General features: G+C 34.0%; 2 protein-coding genes across 2 annotated transcripts; both read right to left on the reverse strand.

The window, feature by feature from the left end:
* Nucleotides 1-115: 115 nt before the first annotated feature.
* LOC133880295 (cycloartenol-C-24-methyltransferase) lies at nucleotides 116-6,674 on the reverse strand. The gene is made up of 14 exons (XM_062319229.1): nucleotides 6,515-6,674; nucleotides 6,296-6,410; nucleotides 4,130-4,196; nucleotides 3,626-3,699; nucleotides 3,456-3,540; nucleotides 3,315-3,370; nucleotides 2,808-2,862; nucleotides 2,166-2,213; nucleotides 1,833-1,916; nucleotides 1,598-1,714; nucleotides 1,420-1,503; nucleotides 1,209-1,334; nucleotides 923-1,020; nucleotides 116-443 (listed from the first exon to the last, which is right to left on the reverse strand). Exons 2-14 carry the CDS (start codon nucleotides 6,376-6,378, stop codon nucleotides 380-382), a joined length of 1,041 nt encoding a protein of 346 aa, XP_062175213.1. The 5' UTR covers nucleotides 6,379-6,410; nucleotides 6,515-6,674; the 3' UTR covers nucleotides 116-379.
* Nucleotides 6,675-12,562: 5,888 nt separating this feature from the next.
* LOC133880094 (cycloartenol-C-24-methyltransferase-like) lies at nucleotides 12,563-18,291 on the reverse strand. Its single transcript, XM_062318975.1, has 14 exons — nucleotides 18,228-18,291; nucleotides 18,010-18,101; nucleotides 16,780-16,846; nucleotides 16,395-16,468; nucleotides 16,220-16,304; nucleotides 15,869-15,924; nucleotides 15,606-15,660; nucleotides 15,114-15,161; nucleotides 14,843-14,926; nucleotides 13,684-13,800; nucleotides 13,520-13,603; nucleotides 13,317-13,442; nucleotides 13,104-13,201; nucleotides 12,563-12,819 (listed from the first exon to the last, which is right to left on the reverse strand). Exons 2-14 carry the CDS (start codon nucleotides 18,090-18,092, stop codon nucleotides 12,756-12,758), a joined length of 1,041 nt encoding a protein of 346 aa, XP_062174959.1. The 5' UTR covers nucleotides 18,093-18,101; nucleotides 18,228-18,291; the 3' UTR covers nucleotides 12,563-12,755.
* Between the last annotated feature and the right edge of the window lie 1,218 nt (nucleotides 18,292-19,509).

Raw genomic sequence — 19,509 nt, forward strand, 5'->3', positions numbered from 1 at the left:
AATTTCCAAAGTCGAGCGGAAACGAAAAGCAATATAATCATATACATTAGATTAAAAAGAAGAAGAAGAAGAAAAGGCTAACAAACAAACATGCACACAAATCCCAGCCAAGGCAGAGAAGAAATTCATTCATTAGATAAATTAAAAGAGCCAAAAAGTCCCAAATGTAGCAGAAGGCTACAACAGTGATCAAGCCAAAGGAGGTGTACAAATGAACCCAAAGGAAACTAAACACAGACAAACAACTTTCAATTGGCAACCAAGATCACAAAGTCAACTAGCATGGTAAAAACCCAATTCTAACATACATTTCAACCAGTCAGAATCCCAGGGAAGTTCCATGACTATGATATCAGGTTAATTAGTTTACAATGACAAGTCACTGATTATCTGAAAGCGGCTTCCGGGCCAAGAAGAAATACATTGGTGTGAAAATCTCTTTCCTGAAAGACACAGGAATATAATTATGTAAGTAGCTAATGTGCATATCAACTGAATGACTGAGAGAGAAAAAACTGAGCTTAAAGAAATATAAAAAAAAAAAAAAAAATGGTGATTCAACCCCTCTAAGAAAAGAATTTCAAAGCCTCTCTTTTTTATTTACCCATTTCTTTTAACTTATCATTGTAAGAGTGGGTGCAATTAGAAAATAAGGACTAGCTCAAAATCACCCACTTGCACTAATTACTGTAACAGAGAAACTCTACATGGATGGATCCCATGTAATTCTAGATTCTGCATGAGGCTTCAAGTTTCCCTATTCTAATACTAAAAAGAGAAGGTCCATTATTTCAGGTTTGAGGCTCATATATGAAATATAATTACTACCTTTATGTTGCTCTGGAATGATATATCAAAGATTTAGCAAATTTAGTTCTCAAATGAGCTGAGAGCGAATAAGTGTTACAGAGGGAATACTCACTTTCCACCTTCAACTAGCCCTTCAGCAGCCTGCTCTAGAAAGTTTTGAACACGTTGACTTCCCTTTGGGGCAAGTCCCACAAATTCCAGGGCCTTGACCTGCCAAAATGAAAACTCAGCTCTAATCAACTGCCTTTCCAGAGTTGAACAACAAGTCAACAAGCATGAATTATTGCAAATCTAGAAGCCGCAACATCATTCAACCTAAAAGCATGGCTTTTCCAAACAGTGTTGTAGAAGCAGGAGCTAACAACAATAAGAAAGCATTTCAATGAAACAAATCTTACCATGTTTTTTGTAATGAAACGCCCAACAGCAGTTAGACGGAAACTACTCAGTGAGAAGTGACTTTTATCCAAAGGCAAGTACCAAGGGACAGGTGAGTCCACAGTAAGATCTTTCTCCCATATGACCTTTGTGCAGAATAAATAAATAAGTTGAAACTTGTGCCAATAATAAAAAGAGATTCAGAAAAAGAGAACAATGACTTGCAGTCACCTCAAAACCTGCTTGTTTGAGAGCTTCAAGGCATTTTCCTGTCAACCTGATGTCAGGAAGGCCATCACCAATCTCGATTTCTGCCTGTGCCAATGAAACTTCTGTTACATTGAAATGATATCCCACCAAAAAAATTAAAAAAAAAAAGCAGTTTTTTCAAGCTTCAAGCATATCTTACCTTTATTTTTTGATGTTCTCTGTTATTGGGATCGAAAGAATCAGTCATGCACCACTCATATGCAGCAAAAAATTGGCCAGGTTTTAGTACTCTGTATATTTCTTTGTAGCATCCATACTGTCCAAATCAGAAGCAAAGGTTAAACACCAGTATGAACCGAAGAGAAAAGAAAAAGACACTAAAAAGTGGAAGTTGATTTGCCAAGGTTCTAATTATTAGAATTTGGAATACATACTGCATCTGGTGCATGACAAGTAGCTTCAATTGCATACACTGCATCAAAAGTATTGTCAGGAAACGGCATTTTCATGAAGTCAGCCTGCATCATCAAGAATCAATATTAATCAGGCATCTATCACCAAAAAACCCTTTAATAGTATCATATAAGGTTTGTTTCCAATTAACATTACTAATTAATATAAAATACTTACAGGAGAGTGAGATTAAAAAAAAAAAAAGAAGAAGAAGAAGAAGAAGAAGAAAAAGAAAAAGAAAAAAGGCTAAAGCATTTGAAAAAAAGTAGAGTTCACACAACATAAACATGAACTTGGTCTGCAATATATCCAACCTTCACAAAATCGCAGGTTTTGTCCACTCCAACAATGCGGTTTAATTCCTGTGGAGCAATAGAAGCTTGCATGTGTCATTGCTATTTTGAGATTTCAGCACTTCAGTCGTTATAAATCCAAAGCTAACTGCAAAAAATCCTTAAAATCCAATACTATGGAGCTAAAGGCAAAAGGTTAAAAAAGAAACAAAAAAACCCATATCAAAGACCAATGGGCCTAACTCACTCTTTAAAGAGGCCTTAAGAGATGAGGAATGCCCATGGTTTATAAACTTCACAAGTCAAGGAAATCCTGACAATGTGAGACTCTTTGATATGTCCCCTTACGTGTGGCATTATAGCAAACACATGGACAACAACCGGGGGAAAATCGCCCAACAACCCAAGGAACCTGTTTTGATACCATATCAAATACCAATGTGCTTAACTCACCCTCAAAAGACGCCTTGAGAGAGGAGGGATGCCCATAGCTTATAAACTTCACAAGTTAGTGAAATCCTGGTAATGTGGGACTCTTTGATAGCCCACAACCACTACTCAGGTTTTACCTAACACTAAATCAAAACATAAAAACAAGAGGTAATAATGATTGTTCTAGATGCGTTTGATTTTTATATCACTGAGTGAGAGACCACTATATACCTTTCCCCTTGATATCTGATATTCATTGTTGTTCAACCCTGTAACTGCTGTTGAGCTGTAACAAATCACCATTGCAAACATTACTGAAGAGTCCTTCCCTCAAGAGAAAGTTCAATAAATATAGAAACTTCAAAACCTTCTAAATTACACAAAACTCCAGCACAAGCAGGATCAGTCCAAAAATTCTATTAGCAGAGCTTCTTCAAAGGTAAAAATTGACAATTTATATACGGAATGTAAAATACAATTCTAGCAGCTATTAAAACCCATACCAATTGATATCATTATTACTTTAGCAATTCAATAATACTCAATATTCATCCAGAACCATAAAGCACAAACCAATCAAATATGAATGCGCCTAGAACATAAATGGAAACTACAAAAAAGTTGAAAGCAAGACCTCCATGACACTCTCATTTAATCAATGTTAGAAACTAAAAGGAGAGGAGATGGGAGGGGTGGGGGAGGGGGTGGAAGAGATTAAATACATAAACTGACATTCACCTGAATCTAGAAATTTCTCTTAGTGGTCCACCAATTCCACATCCTACGTCCAACACCTATTATGCCAAACAAAAAATGTCAAAATTTAAATAGTAAATATCTAAATTGTTAGTTTCCCCATGTTTTACAAAAGGAACAAACCTTCTGTCCAGGCTTCAGGCCTAACTGTAAAGAAAGGAAGTGCTCATGACGCTTGATGCTCTCTCGAAGAGACTCCCCTTTCCATCTTTAGGAACAAAAATATGCAGATGATTAGATATAATCAGCAATGTAGGCCAACAGAAATTATACTGCATTTCTTCAAAGGCTACCTCGGTGCAAAATGGAAAGACTCCCCCCATCCAAACTCATAAAAGCTAGTAACAAGATCATAGTATTTATTAACCTGAAATCCACAAGAGATAGTTCAATTTTATTCTTCAGACATGTAGTAGATCTGGCATCCAAATAGAAATTCTACTGTTCCTCATTTCAACCAATAAAGCAACAAAAATAAGATGGAAAAAGATCAAGTACAAGAACAGCCACCCTTGCCAACATAGGAAAAACCTCATAAACAAATATAAATTTACAATAATTCATGTTGCTGGCTTGTACAATGTTCAACATATAGTTCGAGGCTTTCTCATTCTACTCACCAGAGCACCTTATAACATGATTTAGAAACCAAATACTGAACAGATTATTATAGTAAACTCCAAGGACAGTAACACTCTGCCATTGCATGGACATTCTGCTGATTGACAGTTAATTCTTTATACACAACAATCTTAATTCTCGATTAAAAAGAATGCTAAAAAGAGAACAGCACTCACCATGTCAGTATAGTTAGCTTTTCTCTCTTCCTCATCACCACCGTAACAGCCGTGATACTTCTCATACCTGAATTGCCAAAACAAAACTTTTACCACAAAAACCAATCATGCCAACAATAAGTCGAGGAAAACAGAAAAGTCACACCATGCATGCCACACCAGGGTATCAAAGGAGCTTTCCTTATGCTAACATTTATAGGCATGAGAAGCTTAATGTTCTTATATGTAATCAGTTAGTCCTACAAAATTGAAGGAAACATGCTCCCAGTTCATTATGATGCCACATTCCAAGTAAAAAAGCCGGCAATGAATATCTGGCTCCACTTATGGTACACAAAATTCTTTAATAATAGAGAATAAAGAAATTAGAAAACACAGCATACCAACATCAAAATAGCTTCATAACAGACCTTAAGCAAAAGCATTAGTGCACTTTTTCTCCCTTTTGTCGACTATGAATAATATTACAAACCTCATTAGTTAAACATAGCGGAAAAAATAGTAAATTCTGGGTTCTTAAGAAATTCATGTTTGCAATACTAGATGAATTTAGCTTCACATCTAATTCCATAACAGCTCCAAAAAAAAAAGTTAAGTGATTTGTTGTTGTTTTCTTAAGGTACTTCATTCCAAGAACCAGGTTTGGCGAGCAACTAGATTATCCACTATTATGCAGATGTTGCATAGCATTCTAACTTTAGAATCAATGCGGTATACATTAAATCCAATATGTGTCTCTGTTCCTTAGTCGGGTAACATTTATTTATTTAAGATTATCAGTACCCTTGCCAAAATTTCATATTCTCTAAACCAACAGAGCTTGAACTTCAAGTTGTCACTGTACACGTAAAATATGAAAAAAAGGAGAGAACAAATGGAAATCAAACCTCACAACAACCATTCAAACCTCTAGCAGCCACGAAATCTCCAAGTTTTTATATCCACTAAAGCTCAAATTTCCATAAATTCGGATTTCATCAAAAGTTTGTCTAAATAAGCCCAGAAAAAATGCCAAAACAAAAAGGGGAACAAAGGTTCAAAAAGTAAGAAAAACTAGAAAAGAAAAAGAAAACTATTATGAGCTACTATGAATGTGTAAGAGAAGTTGAATATAATCTTTTTCAGTTTCGCCACTGAAGTTTCTATATCTTTAAAGCTCCATGTATTCCGCTTTCTCAAAATATCATGACATTAAACATAAGATAGCCAAACTCTAAACTTTCAAAATGTCATGTCGTCCCACCTAACCTCCCCAATTTATCAATAACTCTCACCCTTTTAGGCATAATCCAATTAACACCAAACAAATTACATAACCAGTTTCATAAATCTCTTGCTACTTCAGGATCAGGACTATTAAAACCTGTGGGCACAAATCTGACCCCTTGGTCACATTACGGGTTGTGCATAAGTCTAATCCATAAATAATATCATGGTACCACAAGGATAACTATTATTTGGCAGTTGGTGGTTATAGGTTATAGCAGTTCTATTCCACCAGCACAAAATGACATTTGCAATCAATGCAATGCATTAACCTTAGGGTCCACCTCTGCACCTTCTCACTGTCACACAGACTTTCTCAAACTCAACATTCCCTTACAAAAACAGCAAAATAAACGAAAAACATCACCACCACAGAGTATCCCACAAAATAAAAACCTCAAATTTACTATAATCATCAATTGGGCACCTGATAATACGGATTTAGTTTCATTTTGTTGCTTAATCAACCCAAAACAAAACCAGAGTAATACTTAAACACCTTTATTATGAACTTGGCTTCTGATATAATCCGGATTAGTTTCATTCTTGTTGCTTAATCAACCCAAATCAAAACCAAAGTGACACTTAAACATCTTTCAGGAAAAAAAGAATTAAGAGTGAAACAGAGATCGAAGCTGAATCATCATTTTAGAGAGAGCAAGAAGATCCAAGATTCAACGTAGAAAGAGAGAGAAAAAAAAAAAAAAAATACACCAAGATGATGTTTGGCGTCATATAGAAAATCCGACGTTATATAAAAAATAAAACTTTTGGGTTTTGTCCGGACATGTAATATCAAACTTAAGTCTGAAGAATCATTCAGAAAGACAGAGAAACAGATTTGTTTGAGGCTCCACAATCACAACGCTGGAGAGACAAAGAGTGAGCGAAACATCATACTTGTCGACGGCGGAGAGGACTTCGCTCTTCTCGATCTTCCCACCCAGACCTGACGCGAGATCCATTGCTCCTGCCTTCGACATTTGTCAAAGCCAAAACACACCCACACGGAGATCTAAAAAAAAAAAAAAAAAAAGGCGTTAGAATTAGAGTTAAGAGTCATAGAAAACGATTACGGAGAACATGTTTTGGATGTAATGTGGACTGGTTGAGCATTACATCGAGAGGCGGAGGATCCCAGAGGCTTTTCGGAGAGAGGCAAAAGGAGAGAGACAGAACTGATAGATACCAGATTCGTTGTATATATATATGTACATAGACAGAGAGTAAAGTTGGATTCAGATCGATACGTTGGTAGAATATGACAGATGGGTTTTTTTTTTTTTTTTTTTTTTTTTTTTTTTTTTTGTTTTTTAATGAATTAAATCTTTTATAAACCAAACTCAAAACGTTTACAAACCCTCCGGTGAATACCAGAACAAATCTCAAACAGAGAATACAAACAACAAAAAAACCCAACAGACTGCTACAAACAGCAGCTGTCTAACACAAACAGATAGGATGGTTGTTATATTAATCGTTCAAATTTGCGATATATTTTCAACGGAAAACTTTTGACTGTTGCTTCCTACTATTGGCCCAGTGTTTTTCTTTTTTATTTTTTTATTTTTTTTACATGTCACAAAAGAAGGATGGAGTATTCAAACTAATGATCTCTACTTCATGTGACGTAATTCCTAACCGATAGAACTATCTTTTTGGGACACATTCTTTTAAATATATTAACAAATAATTCATACCAACAAATGCATTTTAAAAAGAAAAATTTACAACAAATTTCACAACTAATCCCATCGAGTAATGCTGGCATATGTCTTTTTATCCTTTTAAATTGACGTAAGTTTTAAATTATTATTAAATTTTAAGTGAAATTATTATTAAATTTTGAGTGAATAGTAATTTTAAAAGTAATTAATTTCTAGAGGCTAAAAGGATGATCCTTAAACTTTACTCAATCGTATCAAATATTCATTGCTAACCTATTGCGATGACCGTCCAACAATCCGTATCTTGGTCAAGAGACTCAGAGGAAGTTTTGTTTGTTTGTTTTGATTATTTATTTATTTATTATTATTATTATGAAGACAAACTCCTTATCCACCGTTAATGTAAATTTATAATATATATACAATTAAATTCTGCGTGTTTAAGTAGTCTCATACTCAAAGATTAAGGGATTTAATTATTGCACTATAGCATCACAACTGCATAACAATCTCTCACATGAGGGTGGACTCCAGTGTGTAGGACCCACCCACATGTGAGGGGTTGTTATGCAGTTGTTGTATTGATGTTATAAATCTAACATTTTTCTAGAATTAAAAATTCCGCTCACAATGCCTATTAGAATGTTGTTCAGCACACAAACTTAAATTAATTATTTACTTCTCGTATATTTAAAAGACACATGATAATTTTATAGAAAAAACAAATTCTATAAAAATTAATAAACATTCATTGTATTGTTATGCTGCTGTAGTTCTTTTAAATACTCATAAACAATAAAAGAGAGAAGAAAGAAGGATCTAAATTACAACAATGCATGTATAACGTGTAAGTGGCCGCCACTATGGACGACCGAACTATTTTTTTGGCCATTAAAGTAAGGAAAATGATTTTTATATAATAGTTGTGCAAGATTTAGAGACATAATGGTGGGTTCTACCACATGGATCCTACGTTGGATCCATTCCATGTCTCTAGAGCGGTGCTTTTAAAGTAATTCAAACATTCCAAATACAAGCTCAACCTTTGAGGCAATTTGAGAGTGTCAGAATTTATTTATTTATTTCAAATAAACACGGACAATAAGGTTTAAAGTTTGATAGAATGGTCGGAAAAAAAAAGAAAAAAAAAAGAAAAAAAAAAAAAAAAGATTAGCTTCACAATTTTATCAACTAAAACCGACCCACTATATATTTTCTAAATCTGAATTAATCCATTAAGCGACAAAAAATTTACTTAAGATTCATACAGTAGAGATATTTGTATTTAATAGAGAAAGATTAGTGGAGTAGAGAAGAGCAAATTTCCAAAGGACTTTTTCTGAACAAAATATTTGAAGCAACGAGAGTCGTAAGACAGCGCAGACGAGGATGTCTTCTTCTTTAACGACAATCGATTCTAATAAGTGGTCCCTGCCACGTCATTGCTGCACGTGGGTGGATCTGAACGTCAGATAGATACATTTGGAGAATCCAGAAGAGCGACACCGGCTTTTGTCCAAATTTTCAGTTTTTTTTTTTTTTTTTTTTTTTTTTTTTTTTTTTTTAACAAATGAAAAAGGTGACAAATAAGGACCAAAGTAGACATTTAAACGTTGAGTTTTTATTTTAGGATTAAATACATTTTTTGCTTCGTTCAATAATTTTTTGTTTTTATTTAGGTTTCATTTTGTACGATAAATGATACTCCACTTATGACCAAAAACGGAAATACTATTTTCGTTTTAAAATTGACGAAAGTTTATGTCAGCATCCTTAAGAAATTGATAAGTGTCATATGCCCCATTAAAAATTAAAAAAATTAAAAAAAAAAATTAAACTAGATGGGTCAAAGGTATTTAACCCTTTATTTTATGAGTAAATGGATTTGATAAAGCCACTCATAAAATAGAAATAAGGGTTTAGATTAAATTTTATAGATTTAATGGTTATATATTGTTAGAATAGATTTTGGTATGATAGTTGCTAAACCGGAAGAGCCAATCTCCACTATCCTGCAAAAGAAAAAGCTGCGTCGGGGGAGGACCCGACAATCCCACTCCGATGCCTTTATCAGTATTATCTCAAGCGTATATCACAACCAATCTGTCTTTTACCTGTTTAGTTGTGAGGTATTTATATATGGAATGTTGAGAGTAGTCCGGCTTTTTCATTGGACCACGTGTCAGATCAGTAGCGCTCGCCCACTACTTGGATCGTGAGATTGAGGTATATGCTCCATGATCGTTGCGGATTTGGTCTTTAACTGACTTGAAATCGTGGGGTTGTGGTTTGTGCTCCACGATCATCGCGGAGTCGACTATAGATCGTGAAGGCATCTTCTGTAATAATAGCTATTACGTGGATCGTGGGATGTTCTTTACGGTCACCCTAAAGTCGGTTTTTAACCGTCCTTGATATGTATGCAGAATAGGTAAATTATCGATTCTGGTCATGACGGTTTCGATAATTCAGAATTTCGGCTCTATTTCGGCCTGTTGGACAGGATCGGGATTATTCCCCAACATATATTATAACCATTTTAAATATGTAGTGTCATGGATTAGAAGAAGAAGAAGAAGAAAAACAAAAAAGAAAAGAAAAGAAAAAAAGAAAAGAAAAGAAAACTCTTTAAAACTTACTATCTTTATTCCACTTGAAATTGAGAGAAGTGATATAAATTTCATGGAATGGAATAAAGCAGAATTTAGAACAACACTTTCGACCTCCTTAATTTTCTTGTGTGAATCTCTATTTCATACTCGAAATTTGCTTTCACAAATAAACACCGGGGATATTCCCCTTTTAGAATACTTTTTAGAATCGGTATTAGTCTTGCAATTAATACATTTTATAATTCTCAAATTGTTTTATTACCTACATATTTTCAAAAATCTAATATGTTTTTGAATTAAATGATTAATATTTTATTAAGCCCGTATTTATTATTTTAAAATATGGTAAATATTGGAGTGATAAATAATGAATTAGAAAAAAAATGATAAATACTTACATGACATTGGCAATATATCAACAATTTGACAATAGTAATTTTTTTTTTTATAAAAAATTAATTTTAAAATTTGTATTGGATTTCAATTTAGTCTTTAGGTCTCTAATTTTGAAAGAATTAGATTTTTAAGTTTTGATAAAAGAAAGTGAGGAATGAGACGGCATAAGTGTTAAAGTTTTTCACATCGCTAAGAGATACATGATTTGGGCACTTTATAAGCCATGGACACCCATCATATCTCAATGCGTCTTTTGAGAGTGAGTAAGGTCTATGGACTTAAACATTGTATAGCAAGTTCCTTGAACGATGATGGACCCTTCTCTCCCGGTTGAACACGTGTTTGGCCAAAAGTGGCAACACGTGAGAGAGTGTGTTAAAGTGTTTCACATCGTCAAGAAATACATAATCTGGAGTTAAAGTTTTTCACATCGCTAAGAGATACATGATTTGGGCACTTTATAAGTCATGGACACCCATCATATCTCAATGCGTCTTTTGAGAGTGAGTAAGGTCCATGGACTTAAACATTGTATAGCAAGTTCCTTGAACGATGATGGACCCTTCTCTCCCGGTTGAACACGTGTTTGGCCAAAAGTGGCAACACGTGAGAGAGTGTGTTAAAGTGTTTCACATCGTCAAGAAATACATAATCTGGACGCTTTATAAGCCATGGACACCCCTCCTCTCTTAATACGTCTTTTAAGAATAAGGCATATAAACTTTTACAATAAGAAGGAAGAATTCATTTCACAAATTTTATAACCTGAGGTGGATTTTGATGGGGCAAAGATCAACAATAGCAAACAAATGAGGCATATGCAAAGGGTAATTTCACAAATGGGGCAAATTTTGAGGGTTGACAGCCCTCACCATGAGGAAACAGATCGAAATGGAGAGGAGTCGGTTAGTTCATTTTAGAGGGGTAAAATAGTCATTTTATATTTGTTAGACCATTTTATCTGGCCTCTTGAAATCACTAACCAGCTCCTTTCCATTTCATTTGAAATGGAGAGGATCCTTAAGCTCACCATGAAGGGTGGCAACCCTCTCAAGTGGGAGTCTTGGCAGCCCACACTAGTGAGCAGTGTCCTCCCTCATGAGAGCTGTCAAGTGCTAACTTCGCTTAAATGAGATTATGATCATCTCAAATTATTTACCTGAATTTGAGACAATTTGGGTAGAAATCACTTACGGGACCTACCTGATTAGATAAATGGTTGGACAGTCTAATTTTTATTTGGTCAGGTAGATCTCATAAATGATCTTTTACAATCACCTGTTCAAATTCTCTTAAATTTGAACAGATAATTTGAGAGGAACTGATTCTTCGATGTGAGAGTTGGTAGCCCTCCTCACATTATTATTATTTGTGTTCTGGTTTCAATTGGGTGCTGATTTCTATAAAAGAATTGTACAAACAGAAGATTAAAAACCTTAGATATGAAGTTCATGTGACCTTTTTTCTTCTGGATATGGAGAATTTAGAAAGCAAGGAATGTACTTCAGTTCAAAAAAAAGTGTAGAAATATGTAAAGTACATTAAGAGCTTGAGAGCGGAAGCATAGAGAAAAAAGAGGCTGATGAAACCTTAGAGCTATATCTTGCATATATTGAAGTGTGTATATAAACTGTATTACAATGTAATATTTGTAGAAGGTTGGACAAAGCCTAATTTAAAGAATATTAAATATTTTAACATTTGAAAAAGAAGGTGATTTTTTTTTTTTTTCTCTAAAAATGGATATGGTGCGGACAGCATTAAAATCCAAGCTTGAGCTCGGCCTTCAAAACCATTGATGAAGTTGATAATGATTTTGTATGGCAAGAGAGAAAAAATGTATGTGAGCTCAGATACGTGACGATCCACTGAAACATGAAGGAAATTAAACTGCGAAACCCGAAATCGTAAGGACCTCGTGCAGCGCAAGGAAACTTAAATTGTGAACTCTGGTTAAAAGACGGTGACCAGTGGATGCCGGTAGTAGTTGTTGGAAGACAGAGATCGACGATGGTTGTCGGAGGTCTGTGGCAATGTGTAGAGAATGACAAGGAGGAAGGCGAGGACGGTTGGAGGATGACGCAGATACTGGATGACAAAAATGGAGTTTGGAAGATGGCGGCAAGCGCCGGTGAAAGATGGTGGTCTCGGCTGCTGGTAGAAGAGTCCGGTGAACGGCAGAGGAGGTGGTGGACTGCTCCGGCTTGAGCAGAAATTTGGGCCGTTTGAATGGGCTGAGTCAGCCCGAAACCCAGTGAAACCAGGTCGAACCCAATGGACGTGACCCAAAAATTTCAATGTCCATTAACGCCCCAACACAAATTTCTTTTTCCCCCAGCACATGATTCACATTAAGGGTACAGCAACTCATTAATTATCAACATGTTGGTAGATAAACCCAAATTACCAAAGTCGGGCGGAAAAGAAAGCGACATATATAATCATAAACATAATTTTTTTTTTAGAGAAAAAAAGAAGCTAACAAAGAAACATGCACATAAATCCTAGCCAAGCTAGGCAGAGAAGAAATTTATTCATTAGAGAAATTAAAAGAAGCAATGTCTCAATGTAGCAGAAGGCTACAACAGCACCCAAGCCAAAGAAGCTTGGTTTATTAGTTTACATTAAAATGTCACTGATTGTCTGACTATGACATCAAGTTTGTAATTAGTCTACATTAACATGTCATTGATTGTCTGAAAGCGGCTTCCGGACCAAGAAGAAATACATTGCTGTAAAAATCTCTCTCCTGAAAGATACAGTAATATTAATGGTTATTATCAACTTAGTTACTGAGAAAGAGAAAAATAGAGCTTTGAAAAGAAAGATAAGGAAAAAATCTGTGATAGACTTGAAATAGTTATTCTTATAAGAATAACTATTTTTTTCAAATCGGGAATCTATCATGTCACCTTCTTTTAATCTCAATAAAAGCTATTTACTTTTTTTAATGGAATAGCCATTTTGCGTCCTAAGCATAGTTCTCAAATAATGAGATCAAAGAGAATAAGTATTGAGGGGGGAAACACTCACTTTCCACCTTGAAACAGCCCTTCTGCAGCCTGCTCTAGAAAGATTTGTACACGTAGGCTTCCCTCTGGGGCAAGTCCCACAAATTCCATGGCCCTGACCTGCAAAAATGAAAACACAGCGATAAATCAACTGCCTTTCTAGAGTTGAACAAGTATGAATTCTTGCAAATCTAGTAAAAGCGCAAATGAAGCATTTCAATGAAACAAATCCTACCATTTTTCTTGTAATGAAACGCCCAGCAGCAGTTATACGGAAATTACTCAGTGTGAAGCGACTTGAATCCATATGCGCGTACCAAGGGACATATGAGTCCTCAGCAAGATCTTTTTCCCATATGACCTTTGTGCAGAATAAATCAAAAAGTTGAAACTTGTGCCAATAATAGAAACAGATTCGAAGAAAGAAGAAGCAGTCACCTCAAAACCTGCTTGTTTGAGAGCTTCAAGGCATTTTCCTGTCGACCTGATGTCAGGAAGGCCATTGCCAATCTCGATTTCTGCCTGTGCCAATGAAACCTTGTTACATTGGAGCGATATAATAAAGCAGTTTTTTCATGCTTCAAACATATCTTAATTCTTACCTTTATTTTTTGATGTTCTTCGTTACTGGGATCGAAAGAATCAGTCATGCACCACTCATATGCAGCAAAACATTGGCCAGGCTTCAGTACTCTGTATATTTCTTTGTAGCATCCATACTGTCCAGAACAGAAGCAAAGGTTAAACCAATATGAGCCGATCGAAGAGAAGAAAAGAAAAAGACACTAAAAAGTGGAAGTGGATTTGCCGAGGCTCTATATAAGAAGGTAAAATATTGTTATGCTTAACTTCAGGGTCGACTCGATATATTTTGAGGTTTAAGGCGAAAATTTTAAATGAGGTCTTTTTTTGTGGGCCTCACACTCTTCATTGACTTCCTTATAGTTCACGTCCTTTTAGTTAAGTCTCCTAATAAAAGAGAAAATGAACTATTTTTATGTTGGTATTAATTGTTATGTTCTTGAGCCTTTAACTATTTATTTTTCTATTGAAGTTAAAGAGTCTCTAAAGAACAGATCATGCTTCTTTTATTTTTTCAAAATCATTCCAAATTATGATTGGGCTTTTTTTTTTTTTTTTTTCAAACAAACATATCTTTGGGGCCTTGTTCTATTGAAAAAAAATTATTTCAGCTCATGATTAGGTTTTTTTCTTTTTCTTTTTTCAAACAAACCTATCTTTGGGGTCTTATTCCATTGGGAAAAAATCGTTACAGCTTATGATTTGGTTTTTTTTTTTTTTTTTTTTTTTTTTTTTTTTTTTTTCAAACAAACTTGTCTTTGGGGCCTTATTCCACTGGAAAAAACAGTTTCAGATTATGATTAGGCTTTTATTTTTTATTTTTTTTTGAATAAACTTATCTTTGGGGGCCTTAGGCGACCGCCTAACTCGCCTTATAATTGTGCCGACCCTGCTTAATTAACTCTCATGAGTGCACTAAGATGATTTATCTTCTATTTATAATGAATCACATCAACTCATTAGTTCTTATACGTTACAAATTGCACTTATTAAGACTTTATACCTTAGGAATTCTCTAGTATACGTTACAAACTCTTTCACGTGAAGTGATATATATCTCGTAACTCTTCATTATTACTGTATCTCTTTAAGGGATCAGGAGTTTTTTAAGTCTTCTAACTCTTCTTATCGGCCAACAATTCTGGTCAAATTCTAATTATTAGATTTTGGAATACATACCGCATCTGGTGCATGACAAGTAGCTTCAATTGCATATATTGCATCAAAAGAATTGTCAGGAAATGGCATTTTCATGAAGTCAGCCTGCATCATCAAGAATCAATATTAATCCTTTTGTTTCCTAGTCTCATTACTAGCTAATTAATATAAAATACTTACAGGAGAATGAGATAACTTTATATATATATATATATTGAATTACTTATTAAAAAACAAAGTAAAGGAGTTGATAACATAAACACGAACTCGATTGTTCTGCAATATAACCAACCTTCACAAAATTGCAGGTTTTGTCCACTCCAGTAATGCGGTTTAATTCCTGTTGAGTAACAAAAGCTTACCCATGTCAAAAGGGGTAGCATGATCGGTTCATGTTCATATGTTGGGTTTAGATCATATTGAGGCATGGGTATAAAACTATTTAGGCCAATCTTAATCCGACCCATTTAATTAAACGACTCAAACTTCTCAACCTTAATCCTTTAATTTTGTATTGGATTCATAAATCATATAAAAAATTATCTGCTATTATGTCGCATGTCGAGTTTAGGTTGTGTCAGAGTATAGGTATGAGACTAAATAGATTAACCATAAACCGACCTATTTAATTAAACGAGTTAGACTTTTCAACAATAACCCTTTAAACTTGTGTCAGGTTCGCAGGTCTTTATAAGAAATCACCAGCCCTACATGTCTTTGCTATTTTTAGATTTTAGCACTTCAACCTTTATAAATGCAAAAAATCCTTCTAGTGCAATGGTACCTTTCCCCTTGATATTTGATATTCGTTGTTGTTCAACCCCATAACTGCTGCCAAGCTGTAACAAATCACCATTGCAAACATAACTGAAGAGTCCTTTCCTCATCAAGAGAAAGTTCTAATTAATTGATATCATTATTGCTCTAGCAATTCAATAATACTTTCAAAATTTTCATCCAATCTAATTTGAATATAAATGAAAACTACAAAATAATTGAAAGCATGACTTCCATGACACTCTTGTTTAATCATAAACTGCCATTTACCTGAATCTAGAAATTTCTCTTAGTGGTCCACCAATTCCACACCCAACGTCCAACACCTATTACATTAAACAAAAACATCAAAATTTGTTATAATATAAATTAAATGATTAAATTTGTTTTTTTTTTTTTGTATCTGCTTAAATTTTTGGGATAAGTAGTAATTTAACATGTATCAGAGCATAGATCCTGAGTTTGAACTGTCTTCGTTATATATTATCCTAGCTTCCATTTCAATTAAATATTTCACGTGTTGGGCATCCCCCATTAAAAGTGAGTTTGAGCCCCATGCGTAGAGAAATTCATTCATTTCTACCGTCTTAAACTTTTAAAATAAACAATGATTGAACAAACCTTCTGTCCAGGCTTCAGGCCTAGTTGTAGAGCAAGAAAGTGCTCGTGTCGCTTGATGCTCTCACGTTGAGACTCCCCTTTCCATCTTTAGGAGCAAAAAATATGCAAATGATTAGATATAATTAGAAATGTAGGCCAAAAGAAATTATACTGCATTTCTTCAAATTAAGGCTACCTGTGTGAAAAATGGAAAGACTCCCCCCAGCCATACTCATAAAAGCTAGTAACAAGATCATAGTATTTATTAACCTGAAATCCACAACAGACAGTTCAATTTTGTTCTTCACGCATGTATAATAGAAATTATAATGTTTCCTCATGATTTCAACCAATAAAGCAACGAATAAGATGGAAAAAAACCTCATAAACAAATATAAATTTACAATAATTCAAGTACGTTGCTGGCTTGGGTGTCTCATTCTACTCACCAGAACACCTTAATTATAACATGATTTAGAAACCAAAAACCGAACAGATTATTATAGTAAATTCCAAAGACAGTGACACTCTGCCATTGCATGGAATAAAAATATGGGTAAAGACAGAGCAGCACTCATCACCATGTCAGTGTAGTTTGCTTTTCTCTCTTCCTCGTCACCACCATGGTAGCCATGATACTTCTCGTACCTGAATTGTCAAACCAAAAGAGTGATGTAGCAATTAGCATGCATACTTCTGTTTTTTCTCAGAAAAAGAAAAAATAAAAGAAAAATAGTTTAATTTTCATCAAATCCGCTGCCATGCCATGATCACCAGTACCATATATAGAGTGTCCCGCAAAATAAAAACCTTTTCACTATAATTGTCAATTTGGCACCTGATAATCCGGATTAGTTTCGAAGTAACACACAATTAAACATATCTTTTAGCAAAAAGAAAAAGAATGAAATGGAGATTGAAGCTGAAGCATAACTTTAGAGAGAGCAAGAAGATTCAACATACACGCGTATAGAGAGAAAAAGCAGACACCAAGTCGAAGTTTGGCGTAATATAGAAAATTCCACATGTGATATCAAACCAAAAACTTTTGGATTTTGTGAGGACATATTATATCAAACATAAGTCTATCGAGCAATGCTATACATCACCTAGCTCATTATTTCTTAGTTTTCAAAATTTATGTGGCGTGATCGATCTCTTAATTAAAAAATCAATTCTGAAGCACCATATGCTAGCTATGAGATCACGCCACATAAACTTTATGGGAGAAAGATAATAATTGTAGACTCTTTCGTGCAAACTTCAAAATAAAAAAGTAGAGACAAAGTCACTTACATTAATTCAACTAATTATAGGTAGGGTTGGAAGGGTAGAAAGAGCATTTTCATTGATCATGGCTATTGTCAAAATTAATTAAAAATGAGTTTTCGACTGATTGATTAATGATGTTGTACATCGAAAAAGAATCTATTATGAAATTTAGTAAAAATCCAATCATAAATAATTTTCGAAATCTAAAACAACTAGAGGCTCCTATAAGTACTCTTTGAGCTGAAATTTGAAATATACTATATGAGAATCATTTCGTGTCTTTTCCGTACGTTATTTATTTTTTTTATTAACAATGAATTTTGATACTAACTTTACTTTTATATTTTAGTTTCATTTTCAATCTTAATAAATTTTTTATTCATAATATTTTAATATATTTTTATTTATGCTTTGCCTTATCACTAATTAAGACTTTCTGAATCCGTTAGCATTTACTCAAAAGAAATTAAGATAGATAAACAGATTTATTTGAAGCTAGGTAGCTCCACAAATCAATCACAGTGAGTGAAACATCATACTTATCGACGGCGGAGAGGACATCGCGCTTCTTGATATTCCCGCCCACACCTGACACAAGATCGAATGCTCCTGCCTTCGACATTTGGCAAAACTGAACACAACAAAACAAAACATTTGTTAGAATTAGAGTTAATTAATATTTAAGTGCCATCGAAAACGATTTTGGAAAACATGTTTTCGATGTACGTAATCTGGATTGGTTGAACTTGAGCATTACATGATCTGGATTGGTACCGGAGGATTCCAGAGGCAAAAGGAGAGAGAGTGGGAGAGAGTGAGAGAACTGAGAGATCGATGCCAGATTGGTTGCATAAAATGGATATTTATAGACTGCGAAGTTGGCGGCCGGATTCCATTGATACGTTGGTGCGTAGAACATGACATGCAGCTGTTAGAAATTAGTTAGGTTGTTGTATTAATTTGAAAAGAAAAGAGTAATGATTCACTACCATCTAAATATGCAACTTTTCACCACCTTGTCTATGTGGCAAGGTGGTCCCCCACTACTTTTTGAATTTTTTTATTTTTTAAAAATAAATTAAGGTAGGGGACCACCTTGCCACATAGGCAAGGTGGTAAAAAGTTGTATCTTTAGGTGGTATTTAATCATTACTCTTTGAAAAATTAGGTAAGATATTGGTTTTCTTATTTTTACACATTTTTTGTCCATTAATAAATTTAATGATGAATTCTATCTGTGTGGTTAGTGGATAGTTGTTTGTAATAATATTGATCACTAATTCATAAAAAAAAAAATAAAAAAAAATAAAAAAAAAAATTTGATGAATTTGTATAAGAGATGGACAAGAGATAAGCAATTAATAGATAAATGTACCGGCCTCTTGTTCGTATAAGTTTTTTAAAAATTAATTATTGGATATTTGGATCAACCTACACATGTACACCTATAATTTTAATAGTTGATTTTTCAAAAAGTTGTATAAAAGAAAAAAAAAAATTATAAAAATGTTCACATCTTCTAGTATGAGTATTTTAACAAAACACGTGTTTAACTTGTATGAGCTAATTAACAATAGTGTTTTTTAAAAAATAAAAATAAAATGATCTTATTGCTGCCTTCGGAGGCCAGGGTGAGAGTGGTACGGTGGTTACGTACACAACCACCCCTAGCCTATTGTGATGGCGGTGCGGCAATATTTGTTTTGGTCAAATTAAAAGTGATAAATATATACACCGTTAATGTAAATTTATATCATTATAATATATATATACAATTAAATTTCGTATTTAACCTGTCTCACTCTCAATTTCAGATTTAGGATTAAATATACTACTCACCACAAAGCTTACTTAAATGTTGTTCAACACAAAACTTAAGTTAATCGCGTGCTTCTCATATGTTCAAAAAATATCTTACAAAATTTTATTAATTGGATTAGATAAATTTTCTCCGATCAATTTAGAGAAAAACTCAATTCAAATTAATAAGTGAAATGTTGTTAAATGCTCTTTTTTATTTATTTATTTATTTTATATAT

The sequence above is a fragment of the Alnus glutinosa genome, chromosome 10 (genome assembly GCF_958979055.1).
Source record: "Alnus glutinosa chromosome 10, dhAlnGlut1.1, whole genome shotgun sequence".
Taxonomy (NCBI): Eukaryota; Viridiplantae; Streptophyta; class Magnoliopsida; order Fagales; family Betulaceae; genus Alnus; species Alnus glutinosa.